The sequence below is a fragment of the Megalops cyprinoides genome, chromosome 5, assembly GCF_013368585.1.
Source record: "Megalops cyprinoides isolate fMegCyp1 chromosome 5, fMegCyp1.pri, whole genome shotgun sequence".
In the NCBI taxonomy this organism is placed as follows: domain Eukaryota; kingdom Metazoa; phylum Chordata; class Actinopteri; order Elopiformes; family Megalopidae; genus Megalops; species Megalops cyprinoides.
The window spans coordinates 35,239,504-35,258,555 of record NC_050587.1 but is presented as its reverse complement, the minus strand read 5'-3'; the positions used below and the strand labels follow the sequence as shown (position 1 = coordinate 35,258,555).

The 19,052-nt window shown below is 45.6% G+C and overlaps 1 protein-coding gene across 1 annotated transcript in view; it reads left to right on the top strand.

The window, feature by feature from the left end:
- The first annotated feature begins 8,591 nt into the window (after positions 1-8,591).
- The window catches only part of LOC118777879 (guanine nucleotide exchange factor VAV2-like), a 172,895-nt gene continuing 162,434 nt past the window's right edge, over positions 8,592-19,052 (top strand). The window contains exon 1 of the mRNA XM_036529114.1: positions 8,592-9,259. Coding sequence (XP_036385007.1) covers positions 9,056-9,259 — 204 coding nt within the window. The 5' untranslated portion in view covers positions 8,592-9,055. The remainder of the gene's footprint in view (positions 9,260-19,052) is intronic.

Genomic DNA, 19,052 nt, shown 5'->3' with positions numbered 1-19,052 from the left:
TTTCCCTTGAAACAAATGCTGCACCAGCTACAGTGAATTCAAAGAGCATGCAACAGCCAAAAATAACAAAAATGACCATCCTTATAAGACCGTTCAAAACTCTAATCATCTATCAATTCTATACATGGATCCAATGACAAGACTGTCCGGCAGCAATAACCACTATCTGTCGTGAAGACTTAAGAATGACATAAAGCCTTCACAACTTCTACAGAAACTCATCGGTGTTATATGAATACTCATAAACCTCACACCAACCAACAACAAAAACTGCATAAAACCTTAAGCACAATATAAAAGGCTTCATAAAATTTTCATGAACAGTCACAGCACTTACACCAACTGACATGTTATCAAAGTATGAAAATTCACCAGGCATGTCCTAAGTGACATTATTAAACATTCCAATTTGGTAATGTTGTTGCCACATAACTTAAGCCTTGGTTGTACCTTGACATGTCAGATGGCATAAGTGTTATGACTATTCATGTCATGTTTATGAGGCCTTTCTGTTGTGCTAAAGGCTTTATGCAGGTCTTGCGTGTTACAAAATTCAACCACAGCGTTACTTCTTGAACTAACTACTTACAAATTGTTATGAAATTTCATTGCCCACACAGTTAATGTGTAAAAGGAGATACAGTAATCATTTCAAATATGTTTTATACATTACATACAAATACATGCTTCCATAGGTTTGGCAAACATAACCACCAATGGCAATGTAATCCTAAAAATTCTTCATAATTTGTGCTTCTTTAAATTAAGTCAATGAAAAGGCATATATGTTTAATGCACTGCTCAGCAAACAGAAGCATAACTTATGAAAGCCCTTGTGGAAAAAAAATAATTTAAAAAAATTAAAATAGACTGCTGTAACAGAGTGTATTCTTCTAGAATGCTAGGGAATGTATCAAGCTTGTATGAATAAATGAATTCATTTAAAGTATCAAACTAATTATTTTCAGGACCTAGAAGGGAGATTCGCCGCTGTGTACAAAACACTTCAGAACAGGGGAAAAAAAAAACCTGAACGTTCTTGTGGTTTTGGACAGAACTTATGAATGAACTGGACCATGATCTGAAAATTCAGGCCAGCTGTGAAAGTACAGATTAGCTGCATCAAGTGATAGCATTGTCACTGTGTTAACAATTACAGCTAGATTTGATGTTTGGGTCAGAATACAGAACTATGCTTTGCTTCAAAGCCTGAAAAAGCATCCAAGTGCTTTGTTAAACTGCTGCTTTTAAAGCTGCTTAACTGTAACACTGTCCCTAACACCGCAGTCAAATTGGTTTTAAACAAGTTTGATTGTTTATCTTCAACTGAAAGACTGTGCACAAATAAACGGAAATTGTCACAATGGTGGACTCCCGATGGACAGCTTTTGCCACATCGAATATTTCCAGACCAACGTGATCATAAGTATCATAACCACAGATAGTATTACTTTAAGAGCAACGCTGCTTTCCACTACGTTTGTTATAAGCAAAATCAAAACCCACTGAATACAGTGAGAAATATTTTAATGTGCTCTGTGTACATCGTGAATACAATGCCAATCTAACATACCTGGGATATGAGGTAGGAACTAATCATCAGAAACTAAACGACAAAAGCTTGCAAGAAGAAAAAAGTAGGGGGTATTAGCACAATAAACCTGTAACATTGTAAGATGTGTCAACTGAATTTCTGCGGCGACTAAGATAAACATCTACCCAAACACCTCATATTCCGGTGTGTGTAACGTTACGTGGATTCTTACAACACTGCTGTCTATGCAAAGGCAGGTATGCCACATTGTGGCATCATTGAAGGATGGTTTAACACAAAATTACCGCAGACGAAAAGAGAAAGCGGGGTTAAAGGAAGATTGATAAGCAACTGCAGTAACGTAAGCCTCGACGCTTAACGAGCTAAGTGTCCTGTGTCCTCATTTAAACCCGCGTTACTGGCCGTTCGCAAATAACTGCATGTAGTAAATCAGGTAGCTAACTACTCCTAGACCCAGTGCCGAAATAACTCTAAACTGTAAAACTACCGTTTTGAAACTGACGTTAGTTGGCGCACAACATGCGACTACAGCGAGCTCGCTAAAAAAAACCCTCTTAAAGGCTGGTCAACGTTACGTTAGTTACCGTAGCTAAAACAACAAGCTAACCACAATATCACAGTATGAGTAATCACAAAGATGGGCGTGTAACTGTTAGCCAAGTTTTCAGTGATGGTTTTACGGACATCAGACTAGCCAGCTGCATTGATATATTAATTTCTACGACTTTAGTCTAGTTGATAGTTATGCAAACGGCCTAACGTTAGCAGTTGTAAGGGGAAGCAACGCACGAGCTCCCGCCTACACATTGTGAACAACATGAGCATGCATTTACTATGAAGCCATAGCGATTGAGCCAATTATTATTTACAAACGACTGGCTATCGTATGTAGCTTGCTGGCGAATATTTGGCGATTGAAAAGTAGGTAAACTAGATAGCTAACGTCAGCTAAGTTAGCCAGCTAAACCACTTTTGTATAGATAACTTGCTAGCAAGCCCGCTAATTGCAGTTATTTTTCAAAACTACAAAAATAATCCAGTTTGCTAGTTAACGTGCACGAAACTGTTGGGCTACCTAAGAATATTCCTACTTCCAGAGCGGGGAAATAAGGAAAGTGGTTAAAATGCACTTTGGTCCTCATTGCACACTTGGAAGGCATAAATAGTTTGCTAGCAGGCTATCTGACCACGGAGCTAAAATTCGTTACTTGCTAAGTAGCTAGACAGATTGGGCGGTAGTTAGCTAGGCAGCTACATGTCCGATTTCATTATTTTCCCGCGTGTGTATGGCATCTAAAAGGATTTTTACTGCAGGATCCGAGCAAAAGCCAGATTCCTACTCTTTTTAGACAAGCTCTCCACACATTCTCCTAAAAGATGGCGGGCACAGGATAGCTTGCTTGCTCGCTAGCGTGAATTGCAGCCGATCTTATTTGGCTAGCTAGCTAACACCGTACCTCTCCAACAATCAAGGGGCCCATCGCGCATCCATGTAAACCAAACTTAAAAACTGCAACCAACAAGTTAGACGTGTGTTAATTTGGTAACACTTTTCCTTTTTCCACAATCAAGTTCACACACACAATATAAACACCCTACATGAAACTAGGCTTTGTTGCATTGTTGCGATACAAGAGGCAGCTTTGTTGAAAAGGACCCAGCAAGCAGTTATGATCATTGCATTTTCCTAAATATTACACACACCTAAAACAAGATTGCAACAACTCCATTACTCAACAAGCGCTAATGAGGGCGGGAAAATATAATATTTTAATGTATTACTTCCTCGGTGGCTCCCACAGCGGTTTTGATTGTAGTCGTCCAAGCAGCTCCTTCTTTTATTTGAGCGAAGCTTAGCAGCATAAAGATGAGGTACAAGAAGTCCCCTGCCCATGCGCTGTGACGCGCGGTTTCACGGTCCTTGTAGTATGTTTTGGTAGGCACTGTACTTGTAAAACTTTTGCGTTCTCCACCACAAGGACTACGGCCCCCGGCATGCAATGCGCGCAAGTTGTTGGTGTTTTGGCCCACTTCGGAAATCGCGGTACACTTGTTTGTTAGCTAGCTAGCTGTACAGGAAATCGGGTAATCGTTGTTTTTAACGTAATAATTATGTTTGAATCAGTTCACCAACAGTAGAGGTATCATAAAACGCTCTCATATCCAATTTGCTATGGTCTCAAATAGTGTAACGTTAGAGCTGAAAAAGTTAATGCCGATATAACTAACGTGGTATCTACACCAATTTCCCTGAAATGTGGCTAGCTAACGTTAGCTAGGTGGCTAGCAGCACCTCTTTTCCGATATATTTGGGTATACTGGATTAGTTTACCTTCGGTTTGAAGTTGAATACCGTCACAGGTTGTTTCATTTATTTTTCTTACCGATTGCTGTGGTATAACTAGCTTGTTTACAACTCTTTGCTTTGAGATGCAGCGCTACTGTGGACTTTTACTGGACTTCAAACCAAAAGCTTCCAATGTTACTGTCGTCAGGGAATTAATTTAATGTCAATTTTCAATGATATAAGTACCTTATACTAAACAGACTACAGCATATTGTTAGAAAACAAAACTAAAGATATTGTTGAAAAGACGCCGCATTTTTTCACGATATAAAATCGATATAAAATGTGGAGTAGGTCTTGCGAACACAGCGTTGCCAAGTTCGTCCGAAAACTTTGTGTGTATATACAGACAGCGCTCGTTATTTCTCACTGCTATGCATCATTAGTAACCCACATCTAATACGGACTGTCTTGATTATCTTAAAACCAGAATGCCATCCAGTTCATTTTGTATGCTGAAAATACTTCAGTACATCACACGCGGTATGCATTACCGTTATATAGTTAAGTGTGAGATATCAGGTAACTGAATTGAATTCACTTTAATTGCTGCAGCACCCAGAAATGAATTAAATGAAAAAAAAAAAAAAAACACTCATAGTTATGGCTCCAAAGCTAACTTTTTCCATTACACAAAAAATGTACACATTCCTGTTTCAACCTTCAACCAAAAGTCTTGCAGAAAGCTTTAATTAAATTGAGAGCTCACTCTAGAGTTCTCTTTTACTTTTTTATGTCATCAATTCATATTTTATGTATTAATTTAATTCCTTGTGTGATGTCTAACTCAACCATGCACAATCTATGCGTCAAAGGTAAACTCTTTAGATCAAGAATTACAGGCATTATTTGCCTATTTTACTGGTTCACACTTATATTTAGAATGTGCCTCATAAGTATGACTAATCTGTTTTTCCAATTACGTTTTTTGGCTAATGTTAATGAAATTTGTTTATTTTTCGTGACTTCCTTGGAATTGCAAGCAGCGATTGGACAGATATGTTTAGAGAAATTAATCTTTGGGTCCTGAAGACGAAGAGTGACCCATCAATTGTGACTTATGAAAATTTGTTGCAAATCAAGTACCTGTTGAGCCCATGGTTCTCTCACACTAAAGATCCAGAATTTTTCAGTCTAAAGAGGGGTTAAAGGTCAAATGGGACTGTTCCTCTCTTGGAGTCACACAGTTTACAGCTGTCATAAAAACATTGTATTTTCTCAGTATGGGGAAGGCCCTTGTGTCTTTTGTATAGCCCTTGACCCTTGTTTTCCTCTGTACCCTGAGTGCCCCTTTTCTTTAAGGATCTCTTGACTGCAAAGTCCCAGAAGGTCTGCAGGAAGATAATTAAAGTATATTAAAAAATAAAGTTACCAGGACTTTACCACATTGAGAGAATAGAGGATTTCTCAATTACTTGTATATGTCACATTTTTTGTTTGTACCCTTACATACTATTTATTTAGTTTTCAAAACCTTACTGAAACATCAAAAATATTAATGTCAGAGAGGGAAAAACCTGGAGTTTAGACATGCCTTTAGACTTAGATTTGCTTTAAGACAGGGAAGCATTGTTCAAGGAAGATGATATAAAAATGACAAACTTGAAAAATTACTCCTTGTTAAATTTGCTATTTTTATGAGTAAGTGACTTAGACTTTGATACTTAGTGGTATTTAGTGATTTAGAATAAGTAGAGATGTACAAAATCATACAAGCCTGCAGTTTGATGAAACACCACTAGATGGCAGGACTGTATGGATTATCTCAATTGTTCCATTCTGAGCCGCGCAACACTTTTGTGTGTATTTAAGAATAAAGTGATGATGCACTGTTCTGTCGAGTAATGGCCCATGTTTGGCCGAAAGCTCAACTGTCAGACTGAATACACTATAGTGACAAGGGAGCGCAATAGAGACAGATAGGCAGTCCCTAAATAGACAGGGAGTATAATTGCTAGGTAAAATGTAATGCAGTTTGGGATATCACCAGTTTGTTAGATAAGTATGACACAATATCCAGGTAGGCAGTGCATGGGTGGTCATGCTTTCCAGTACATTTTGCCATCCTAGTTAAAATACATTCCCTCACCAAAAGTGCTAGACAGGAAACAGTTAATCTGTGCAAAGCATTTTCTGACTGCGTGGGAAGCAACACAGCACAGTGATCAGTCTCGCACTCTCTTTATGCTGGGAGCACACTGTGTGTCAAAGGGCCGTCCCACAATGTTTTGTTTATGTCCAACACGATTTTCATTCTGCTCAGGGTAGGTAATGTTCGCCACGTACTTGCAGTGAGGTATGCAAAGCCTCTGTAGCTCCTGGCTGACTCTGGGGTGTGAGGTGGAGGTGGGGACTGACTGAGGGAGTACCTGTAAGTAGGACAGACAGGATGTGAAGTCACTGGTACGAAGGCCTCTGTGGTCCAGAGGACGCAATGTGGCAAAATGGAGCTGTGAAATACAAATGCCTGGTGGCCATAGCAACCACACCATCTCATGCACTGAGAACATAGGCTGTAGTCCCAAAATATTGTTAGAAAAAGAGGGTGATATACATTAGATAAAGTCTCTGGGTTCACTGCATCTAATCTGTGCCAACATTTCAAATGGCATAAATGAGCTGTGAGCCCTTGTTTCTCATCCATCCACTCCATTGCATGATGGATTAGTACAGTACATTTGTGCAGGAGATGCAGTTGCCTTTTTAAAGAAGCAGCCCAAAAATGAGTTGTTTGATGTTGATTGCATTCTGGAAACGCAGCTCCATGGATGTTTAACATGTTTGGTGCACAGCGGTTCCCTGGGCTTGGTGCAGTTACAGGAGAACCTGTTCTGGGATGGTCCTGCAGACTTTCTGGGTCTCTCAGCTGCAGAAAACTATCTTAAGGACAAGGTGGTAACCTCAAATCATTTCATTTGACAATTGATCCAAATACCTAAATGAAGGAGAGAACAAAAAAAAACGGAAGAATCCTCAGTGCTTCATGCCTAGTGTTGCCTGTCCGTAGTGGTTTAGTATTCACACCAATGAGACTGCTGCTCTCTAGAGCGCAAAGCCATTTGCCAGGAGACAACACCCCCGACACGGTCCTTTGCACTGTGACATATGGACCAAGGTTCTCTCTCCGGTCCATGGGCAGCCATAGGCGGTGATGGATTGACGCTGCAGCTTATGACAACCCAGTCGTATTGGTCTTGAAAGACCATCACTCTCCATGATCTTTCAGGCTTCTCATGTTTCAGGGAAAGAGTTAGCCCAACTCACCATTACTAAGACAGACAATCTGACATCAGAGACAGGTAGGCTGCTGTAGGGCAGAACTGATTCAACACACCCAAACTAAAAAACAGTGACAATAACAATCTAGATTTTGTAGTGGATTCATACAGTATAATAAAATGTCCCCCATGCATGGCATTTCATGTCTTATAAAATCATTGCCACATGCAATTTTTCTAGTTTGTGACTGATATTTAATCAAGCATTTAAAATAAATACATGCATATCACATTGCTTCCCCGAGGAAAATTCTTCAGTCTGAGTGAACTGGGCTTTTTTCAAAATATTTATTTACTTATGAATATTTATTTATTTATGTATTTATTTATGTAAACAAACCAGCACCATAGATCAATAAATGGTGTAGTAGACCGAATTTTTTTTTAAAAAATTCCCATCGCTCCTACTCACACAATTGATGTGACTCTTGTTGCCACGATGATGAAACGTACAGCGCGCTCTCGCGACTGTCATGTTGCGCCTCCCTCTCTGGTCCACATTAAAGCCATGTCCATATAGCTGCTGCTTTTTAATTTCATACCAAAGAACGCATAATCGGTTCATCCTGCCTTCGCTGGCGGTGACCTCAGTAACTCATATTGCAATCGCCGTCGAGGCGACGTGCCCGCGCATACCCCAACTTTCTCTTCCCCGGACGGGAACGTGCCTGGCCGGAACCCAGTTGCAATCTCGCCGCCCTCTCCGCTGTCAAGCGCGCGCACGCTTACCCGCAAAGCTTGCGAATGAGCAGAGCGCAGAGTTGAGAAGACAAAACGTTAAAAAAGCAAGGAGCTGGCGAGAAGGGAGAAAGCAAGGGAAAAGGGAAACGACGGAAAACTGTCCAAGGTACAGGAAAAAAAAACTGGAACACGGTCGCGGTGTCTCGACTGCGTTACTTGTGAGTACGAGAGAAACAACATGAACATTCATTGGCAGCGCATGTTTCTGTTAAGCTACCTCCTGGACGATGTCTTGTGCGCATTGGAGACAGTCTGAAGGTTGAACAGGGCGTTGCAAGAACATTTCTCCTACCCTCTGTTCTGCAAAAAAAAGCAGACGCGTGCTATCGTCCGAGTTTGCAGTACTGGAATAAAGGAAACCACCAAACTAGTGGAGGAGCCCGTAGCTACAAGACAAGGCTGCGCAAACCCACAGTAAACTGCGTGGCTGAGCACGGGTATCTCCACCGCGCTGGCGTATCGTACTGTACAAGTAATTTGTTGAAAGCAGTTACAAATTCAGATGTTCGGTGACATTGTTTCTGATTGAATCCTGAAGTTTTCTTTTACGTGAAAGTACTCGTTGACTTTCGGAAGGGGTTGTCCATATTAATTTGGGAAAGTGTCATTCGGAAGGTGTTGATTGACTGAAAGCCGCAAGGAATTATCCTGTTGCGAAACCATCGTTCTGAGGATGAAGAAAAGAAAGGCATTTGTGATCTGTGGATATATATAGACACATAAAGAAGAAAAAGATCATTGAAATAATTCGTATTTTTAACCACTTCTCTTCTAGGGAGTGTCATACTGTCTCCAGACTGTTGTCAATGATCTGGTCGAAGAAACTTAACCCTTTATCCACTGATCATACCGCGAAGATCAGATTTTTGAATTAGGCTACACAACACTTTTGGGGGTTGTCTTTGACCTCGTAGAGTGCACAGACACAATAACTTTAATAGAAGACAGAGCGCTTTTACTAACTACTACATTGCGTTCTGTCAGGCTAATAAAACGATTACGCTTGTCCTGTTGGCTTGCCAGCTGGAATCGCGGAGGTTTCCCCTGCCGGGGCAGTGACCACGACGGTCCCCCACTGCACGGCCGCTGCCACATTTTAAGTGTTGGTGGAAGTCTTTTTTTTCCCCGACCGAGATGGAGGAATGGAGACAATGCGGACGGTGGCTGATAGACTGCAAGGTCTTGCCCCCGAACCACCGGGTCGTGTGGCCGTCGGCTGCAGTGTTTGACCTGGCCCAGGCGCTCAGGGACGGAGTGCTCTTGTGCCAGATGCTGCACAACCTTTCGCCGGGATCCGTGGACTTAAAGGAAATCAACTTCCGACCGCAGATGTCACAGGTAAACCAGGAGGGTCTCAGTGCTCTGGATATATAGCCTAACAGATCTCTGACTGCTTGGGTTAACCCACAGGGAGGTAATGGTGACTGTGGCAACGACATATTCAGTTATATACTGTATGTGGTGGCAATGACACGAACTCACTGTTTGTTAATACTGAATGTCCATTTAATACTAATGATTGTTAACAGTAAATGTCAATGAGTTACCGTGCTACCCGAGGATGGTCTCTGCGTTCCTTGTATCAAATAGTGAGTGGGCATTATCTGAATGATGTGGTCTTGTAGCCTGGAATTGGGGGGGGCAGTTTTTCCCGTACCTCTGGTCATGAGCATAAGTGCCCCTCTTTCATATATCCAGGAGGGGGCTCTGTAGAGCACATTTGATTGTTGGTTCTGGATTACAGGTATGTGGCAAGAAAAATTCCAATATAACTTCTGGACAGTGAACCGAAATTATATCATTGTGTCTAGCATCTTGCCTAGCTGAGTCATGCTGTGACTGATGAAATTGTGCTCAAAGAGGCATTTTTTGACCGGTGCAGGGGGCACCGAATTAGGTTCATTGCTGGTGAAGGTACCTGCATCCTCTTTCCTGGTGAGATGATTCCAGGTTCAGGATTAGAACATATTTGCCTGGTGTCACCAGCGCACTGTTAGATGGTATTTGTACACCTTTCAACAGATGTGAGTATTTGAATTAAAGCAGTGACTGTATCTGAATATCCACCGAATCTGATAACGAATGCAGACTGAGCACTTAAACCCACAGTGCTTCCTTTGTTTAGGAGTGCAGTAAGGAAGCCTTTTGCAATGCCAATATCTAAGTACAGGAAGCCAGTGTTATGGAGGTCTGGTCGCACACGAGCACTAACAGTCTTCATTAAATAAACAGACGGCGTGATATGCAGTGTGCTGGAGAACATTATTGTATGAAACGCTGGGGAGAAAGAAACGGTAATTTCTGATATTTTTCAAAAGCCAGAGACACCTGTGCAAAGTTTTGAATTATAACTGGCTGAAATAACCATTGGTTAACGATAAGACCGATGAACGAGAGGATGGTGGATTGAGGGCGATGGCCGTTGCGATTGGCCGTTTGGCCACACGGGCGGCAGCTGCTTGCACAACTCTTGGCTCAGAAGGAGCCCCGGCACTGACAGCCAAGTGTGATTCATCCAGGGAACACGATGCAGGCCCTTCTCTGCAGGCGAGGGAGCTGCAGACCGGAGACGTGGGGTCCGGGCGGCGCGGCGTCACCACAGCGGGAAGAGTTACACGAAATCAGACACGCACATGTCAGTTAGATCAGGGGGCAGGGGCTGGCGGAAGACAGTGAGCCCCCTCTGGGCGTTTGAGAGAATGGGGCATATGGCTTTGTGTTATTGCACTGCAGAGCAGAACACCGAGTGATGAGAACTCTCATGAATCGGTTCCGGAATGTGATAAGGCACTGAACCGCCAGCCGGAGAATCTGAGAGTAATGGCCAGGGTTGCGGTGCATGCTGGGACGGGGCGCGTGGCCGGGGGGCCGCTGTGCCACTAACCCCTCACAGCCCCGGTCACTCCACTGTGAAACGGCGCGATGTGAAGGACGAGCTGGGTCATGAGGCGGGTCGTTGCTCTCGGCCTTGACGCATTGAGAGGCCTGGCCCTTATAGAGCGGTACTCGTCTCTTGCTACGGAATCAGTCAGAGGTCAGCCGCTAAAAGTGGGTGTGAATCGGCAACGGAGGCGCTGAGAAGGGGGCGTGTTGTGGAGGCCCGCGGAGCGAACGGCCCTCTCAGGAACGGTGCTGTGGCAGGGTGAGTGTCATTGATCAGCGTTTTCGCTCGGGGGCGAAGTGGGAGGGGCGAGCAGCCCCCTCTCTGTGGATGTGAAACAGCACGGTCAAATCCATTAGGGTCAGTTCCAATAAGGGCATGCCCATGCCCCTCCCTTCCTGCCTCACACAAATTGGTCCAGGATTAGATTTCAAAAAGCTCCTAGGGCTGTCCTCTGAAATATCATCAGTAATCCTCCTTACACTTACTATTTTGCATGTATATCTACTTGCAGTTTGAGGCTGATCTTAAATTCAACTGTAAATGGTGATAAGAATTTGAAAATGAACCCGAGGGAAAGTTTTTGGTTGGGCATATCAAGCACACACCAAGTCAATGTCCCGGACAAGGTTGATTTATTAATGCTCGCTGCATCCAATCAAAAGCTTTCCTGGGGTTTTCTGCACTCATAGAACCACCTAGATGCAACTGAGGGGTAGGATTAAATGACAACTTTGATCCATCCATTAATCATAAAGTACAGAGCAAAAGAATTTCAAGGATAGAGACCAAAGCTGTCTCGAGAAATTGAGCAAGAATGCCCGAAGCAACTTGAGGGTTGTGATTTATTAGCAAAGGTCAATGTTTCTGGCTGAATCAATGAGCCATTCAATTAAATCAAGGAGAAGTTATTCCATTTTCAACAGATGGATGGGATTATCGATCTAATAATATGCTTTCACATTTACCTTGTTGATCCGTATCAAATGCAAATCCGCTTTTGATTGAAGTTTTACTTCACGCCCGGTCGGGTAACTGACTGCTTCTGCAACCTGCGACCCCCTACATATGGACGTCCCAGCAGAATCGAAAGCTTGTCACTCTCATTTCGGCAAAATGGCCTTAAATTCCTAGAGGAGATCTGGAACGTGTCCCAGCTGATTTAACAGTTAACACTTAACAGCGCCGCGGGGTGAGAGCGAAAATATCACAGATAGGATCTCCATGAACAGGTTGGAGGTGGGGAAGGTCAATAAATAACCTTTAGGGAGGGCAGAAGGATGGTTACATGACGTAGATCGATGCGAGGCGGCGGGATTGCGATTGGTCCTGATTGGCAGAGAGATGCTGTCACGCCGGTTCACCTGTGTACCTGCGAGCCTTCACTGTGGCCTCCCATCTTTCCACTCTCCTGTTGCGGCTCGTCTCGGCGTGCCATCACCCGCCGAGGGTCCTGCCTGGGCAGTGGGTGTCACGTGAGCGAGCGTCTCCAAGGCGATAACCCTCCCCCCCCAGCGCAAACCAGAGGCCCGGGACGAAGTGATGAGGGAATGCACAACTTGTATGCAGACCGGCTGTCAGCAAACAGCCAGTTATGTTTGCGCTGTAGGTAAAGAAATTGCTTCGTTGTTGCTCACCTGTGTGTGTGTCCTTCCTGTGTCGCACCTAAAGATGTGCAGATGTTGACACATACTTGAAATGAGTGCGATTAACTTCAAGCTGAACTCCAGCGTGGCTCTGACACAGAGTCTTTATTGCTGTATGTAGTTGTGTTGTAAGTGTACAAACATGACACAGCTGTATGAATGGATGGTTTGTGAACTATGCACATCGCTCCAGGCAAGAACATCTAATGAGCTAATGTAGTGTATTGTTAGTTAGGCGTTCTGCTGTAAGCAGCAGGACAATGTCAGGAGAGACTGCATAGAATCTGTCATTTTGTATGTGCAGAAAATAGCCAGAAAAATAGATGCATTCTTCAGCTGTCAGTAATGTGTACCAAAGCTGATTATTCTGTCCTGTAAGACTGAGCTGTTCACGTTTATCCCCTTTGTGAATGGAGATGAATGCCCTGTTTATGGGTCAAGGAGCTTTGTCTCTGAATGAGCGATTGACTTGCTTTTTATGTGTCACATTACACAACATTGCAGAAGCTAGCCCTGGCACAGGAATGTTTAAAATACAACACAAAATTGCGTATAAAATACAACTCGGACCTTAATTGCTGGGGTTGTTGTCTGAAGAATAATCAGTGGTTTACATTATCATTTATCATGTGCATCTTACTGGAGCTTGAAATAAACTGGAGGTTTTACGGGAAAAAAGACAAAGCAATTGAAAATGAATTTCAGAGAAAACTTTGAGTGGGGCATACTTAGCACACATGGAATGAGGCCTGTAAAAACGGTTTTCTACTGCCTGGTGCTTCCAATCAAATCCTTTCCCCGGGTTTTATTTTCCCGTAGAACCGCCACAGCGGTTACTGGTGAAGCGTTCTGCATTGCTAAGAGAATGTTTTGACTGAGTTGTGAGTGCGGTGGCGAGGTAGGGCTGGATTCCTGTACGATGACAGGTACGGCTGCGTGTGACGCCTTTGTTTAGGCTGTCTTACCGCCGGCTGTGCCCTGGGGGGCACTTTTTTTGTCTCCGCGGAGACGCTGCTGTTTCCTTGATCGGGAACACCTTTTGTTTCCACAGCAAACTCAACCTACGGCTGTCAGCAGAACCCACGTCTTTGAGGAGTGACATATAAATGTGAAACAAGCACACACAGGAAGAATAATACTGGGTTTCTGCATCATCCACCTTTCCTTTGACATTCTGTGGTTATTTGCTTATACTTAATACTCCATGGATGGAAATAGCAGTCCTGATTTACAGTAATTTGAGCCATCACAGGTCTTACTGTAAGCAGGTTAGCATGCTGAGTGGAAGCTGCTAACAGCCAGTTAAGTTGCACTTATTGGGCTGGCCTGGATCTTTTAAAACCTGGACTGGATTGAAGCTGCTATGCATTTGGAGTGCACTTTCCAGCCCTGTTCTCAGTTATGTGTGAAACAGAATCCAGCTTCTTGTGTATCTGGGTTAGCGGACTCGTGCTGTTTTTTGTTTTTTTTTTTCGGGCTAAGTTGCCTTTTCATAGTCGTCCTCTCTGTTCATGGCTTGCTTGCCACGCTGACCGCTCCGGCCACGTTCAGCATGTTGGTCACGGTCGAGTTGACCTATTTGACAGCCATGGTGATGGTGCAGCACAGTGTAACCGCGGTCCACATCCCGCAGTGACAGCGCTCACAAAGTTGAGGCTGTTTCTCTCTTAAGCGAGGAAACATGCTGTGCTAATAATCGCTGCGTGTCATATGAGAAGGATGCAGTTGTGGGGCATAAACATGATGTACTCCTCTCAGGGAAAAAAACGACAGCATGCAAATGCCGGATCTTTATGGGTGTCGGGAGCGCCGTTCCCTGGGAAAATGCGACCGCTAAAATTTAAATGTGGCGCCGTGCAGAGGGAATCGCCCCTGGCAGCCCAATAAGGGCCGTGTGTTCGGAGAGGACTGGGGATTGGCATCACTCAGCCTTTCATGAAATGGGCCTTTGTGTTGAGGGTAGCGGGGGGGGGGCGAGGAGGACGGGGGGATGCGAGGAGGGGACCGGCGGTAAGAATGTTTCATTTCTGCGCACCCGCGGCTGGCCTGGAGTGGTTGGAAGTGGGAATGGCTTACACTGGCTGATGTGACTGACCTGTTTGTTCCTGAAAGGCTTTTTGGTTGGGGGGGTGTGTTAAAGTCTTCCTGGAAGAGGAGAGCCCTCAGTTCTGAGTGTCAACAGATGCTGTCACTGTTTAATCCTTCCGTGAGACGAAGGCGGGCAGTGACTCGTCCCGGCTCGTACCGCCCAGCTCCCGGTTCACGCCAGCCGGTTCGTCTGGACGCGGACTGCATCCGTCATTCTGCCCCCCCCGAGCCCCCCCATCAAACGGAGATTGGCCCAACTATACGTGTGAAACAAACTTTGATGATTGCTTTCGTTAATTTGTTTCGTTAATAGGGGGGAGGGGTGCTTTTCACACCACAGAAAATTCCAGCTCTCAAAGGCAGATTTGGTCAGGATGAGCTGGAAGATGAGGCACTGACCTGCCCTCTAACCGCTCGCTGTAAACCTCATGCTAATGTCAGACTCTGCGACAGGGTTTTTTTAGGGGGGGGGGGGGGGGTTGGGGGGGGAGGGTGCTTGGGTTTTACCTCCTGGTGGGTAATTTAATCTGGATGTTTGGTCTGCTTGTGACCTCTCACCCCTTGCGGTCAGGTGGCAGTGTAGCCCATTGTTAACACTTAGTGGGTCAAACGGCGGTGTCATGGGGGTTGAGAAGTTAATCCAATTATATAAATGAATATATGACACATTAATGTTTTATTCATTATGTGAATAAAATGGGGATTATTAATTCTCTGTGTGTAGGCTTTTAAATGTATGTATATTTTGATAATATTTCTAATTATATTCATATCATTAATAATATATTATGCGGTAATAAATAATGCATGCATTGTTATTCTTTGAATGCGCGGCTGTGTTTCTGTAGACACAGATTCCTCCTGGGATGAGTAAATTGTGATGGCTGGATGGCAGCCGACAGAGTGAAAGCACACTCCTCAAAACAGATAGATCAGAAGAGCAGTGTGTCGGGGAGTCTGAGGGATCAGACCGTCAGACAGACGCAGAGGGGTAGGGTCGGGCACACGAGAGTTTCCCCAAAAACGTGAAGATTAGAAAGCTTGGCGAAACGGCGGCGAAACGCTTCCTGCCAGAAGAGGGTCTCCGGTTTCCCCCCATGGCATCAGATTCGAGAGACTGGGTCATTAAAATGGCGGGAAATGGCGGAACTGAGGAGGGGGTGACACAGAAACGATGGACTGTGATCTAACAAAGCAGTGAAAAAGTATGAGGTCAATATCACCGGGCCCAGGTCTTTTTGGATAATGCGAATTTTTGCAGCGTGGCGATAATCAGTCATTGTTGTCCGGTCTTTTTCGCCATCGTCCATATGCAAGGAGGGCTCTCGGCGCATGCGATGTGGCACGAATTTCAGGAAAATGGTGGGTGCGGCAGAACGCTGGGTATCCTTCTGAAGAGCGCGGCGCTTGGCAATACCCTGACTCAGCAGGGTCTCTCCCATTACCCCGCCTGCATGGTCTCATGAACACGCTTCCAGCTCCCGGTGATGTTGGCTCATCTCACCGGAGCTCTCCTCTCATTGGCTGATGAGGTCTCACTCCGTCTCTCCGCTGCCTGGGGCCATTCGAAGCCCTTTCATTGGGGGCTGGTTGGTTGGATGGTTGGAACGCAGCCAGGGAGAGGACCTCGAAAACTAAGCCGTATTAACTGCCATGTTTGATGCTTTCTCTGTGCAGGAGTAACTAAAACCATCTCTGGTACTCTAGTGCCTTTAGTGCTGTATTAGGAAGCAAAGGGCCCCGGAGAGCTGTATTTGATCGTATAAAAATGCATGCATGTATGAACTATAAACACTGTGGATCAGACCTGAGTCTGTGTCCCAGGACTGGGGTGCAGGGCTGTGGAGATGGAAGAAGCCAAGATGAAAGGGTTAAGATCTCACTTTGGGTCCCATAACTAGGACTGAGGCAACATGGGGGCATTAACCCTGGCTCTCCTCTCACTCCCAGGGCTCCAGATGAGGTGCATTTGCCCTCTTCATTTGTATATCCACCTCCTCCCTGAAATGCTGTTTGGGATGGTGGGCTCCTCTTCCCTCCCCATTGGTTCCTCCCCCTTCTGTAGTCCTCATCCATTCCACCTCCTCCTCCCTCCATTCCTCTTATCAATTCCTCTCTTCCTTCATCCCTCTTTCTCCCCTCCCCTCCTCTGATCCACCCTGCCTCCCCTTCCATCTCCCCTTTCCCCCTCTCTTTCTTCCCCTCCCCTCCTCTCTCCATCCATCCATCCCTCCTTCTTCCCTCCATTACTCAGTAATACCTTTCATAACCATTCCCACCCTGCAGTGAGTCACTCAGCCCGTCACCCCAGATCACCCCCCCCCTCCCCCACCATCCATCGACAGGCAAACCGGGCCCCCAAAAACTCCCCGCCAGCACCAGGATGCTGGACTCGCGGAGAGAGAGAGGGATCACGGCTCCGTTGCTAAAGAGTGACGCTATTGCAAGTGACACCATACTAAAAAAAAACCCAAAGAGCCCCCACATGTGCTGAGCGTATGGTGCCTAAAGTGCCTCCATCTGCGCGAGGTGTTGTGTTCTCTTAGTGCCGGGCGGCCGGGGAGCGGGACCCGGCCTTTCCAGAGCGCCGCCCGCGGGGCGTCTGCGTGTGCTTCGCTACGCGGGACGGCCGATTTAGCAGATGGCTCCCCCGCCCCCGTCACCGGGGTTCACCTCGGACCCGGCTTTTCGCAACGGCCCGTCCTCACGCGGCGGTGTAGCCCTCGCTCGCTGTTCCGTGTGCGCCGTCTAAATGGAGCGTGAAAATCCCGGGTCGCCGAGGAAGAAAGCGTTCGGAGCTGAACCGTGGAGGAAAGTGCGGCGCTTCAGCCGAACGCTCCCAGGCTGCTGGCACCCATGCAGCTGATTTATAAACGCTAAACCTGTCCATCTTAAACATTTTCATTGGGCCTGAGTCTGGCTGTCCGCTGGAAGCCTGGTACCCTGGTAGAAGTAAGGGTTCCAGATGTAAAATGTGCTTTCTTGTATGGAATATTCTCCCTGCTTAAGGTCAGTGTAACCTGGCACAGAGTTGCTTTGTACATACATTCACATGCATTGTACTGCATTACAATGCAAACACACACACACACACACAGAATGCATGGAGAGTCACAGAGCTGATCATCTCTCAGCATCATCCCTCCCTCTCTCTCTCTCTCTCTCTCTCTCTCTCTCTCTCTCACACACACACACACACACACACACACACACACACACACACACACACACGTAGGTGTAAGTGCAGCACTGCAGCGGGCTGCCGGCACGTCCGCCGTGGAACAGCGGCTCTGCCCACTTCCCACTGTGGCGCTGGCGATAACGATCTGGATAGCATTGCGAGGGGAGACTGCGCCGTTCCGTGCCGCTAGCTAAAGGCGCTGCTCGCAGCTTACTACAACCCCAGTCCCTCGCTCTGGAGGAGATAAGCCTTCTTAGGGCTTTTTTTCCCATCTCTGTACCTGAGGAAAAGATACGGTTATCCCCGCGACACGGCCCTTTGTAATGGTTAACAATGCACGTGGTGCTCGGCGCACGTGCAACCTGCCTGGATTTCAGTCGTGCCAGAACCGTTAGACCCACTGGTTCATCTCCAGAATCACTCTACAGGCCTATGCAATTGATGTAGTGTCACGCATACAATGGTGCAGTGCGCTTGCTTTTCTAGTTAGTTTGCTTTTGTTAAAGCCCCGTCTCTCGCAGCCTTCTGTAGAATAGGATCTTCCCACTGTGCAGTATTTTTCAGTTAAATGCATGGCAGTGTTGAATTGATTGCATTCTTTCTTCATTGGCCCTTAGTCCGCTATTGATTAAGCAGTTTCCATGTGTTTTAGTAAAGAATTTTCGAATTTCTTTACTGAGCGCATTCCTTTACATTAGTTAAGTGTGCTGAAACCCCCAGCACACTGATAGGTTTATTAATCGGATTGATTTCATGATGATGTAATGGGCCTCCGTTACATTACACTGCATTATTGCCATTTAGCAGGTGCTCTTTTCCAGAGTGACTTACATAGGTTACAATTTTATCAGTTTATACAGGAAGGCAGTTAAGGAGGCAACTGTGGATTAAGTTCTTTTCCCAAGGGTACAACAGCAGTGTCGCATCAGGGAATCAAACCGGAAACCTTTTGGTTATGAGCCCTGATCTTAACCAGTATGCCTCACTGCTGTCCACCACTGCCTACTCTCTGGCTGGTGACTCGCACCACTGCTGCAGGTCAGGCAAAAAGAGCGGAGGAGGTGTTTACACAGCACCTTAAGCACTTGCTCTGTGTGTCACACGGAGCCAGAGCGATTCCAGCAGCCGAAGCCCTTCTCACTTCCGCTGTGAAGCGGGGGAATTGTGCTCTATCTCCCCTCCGCGCCGATGTGGAATAACACAGGAAGTGACTCTGAATTCCTGGCTGTCGTGCTTGCTCCTTGGCATGCAGCAGAGGGATTTCTGCGAGGCTCCCTCCGGCGAAGGAACACGGCGTGGCCGTGAGTTCCCAGAATGCACATCTCTTTCGATGGT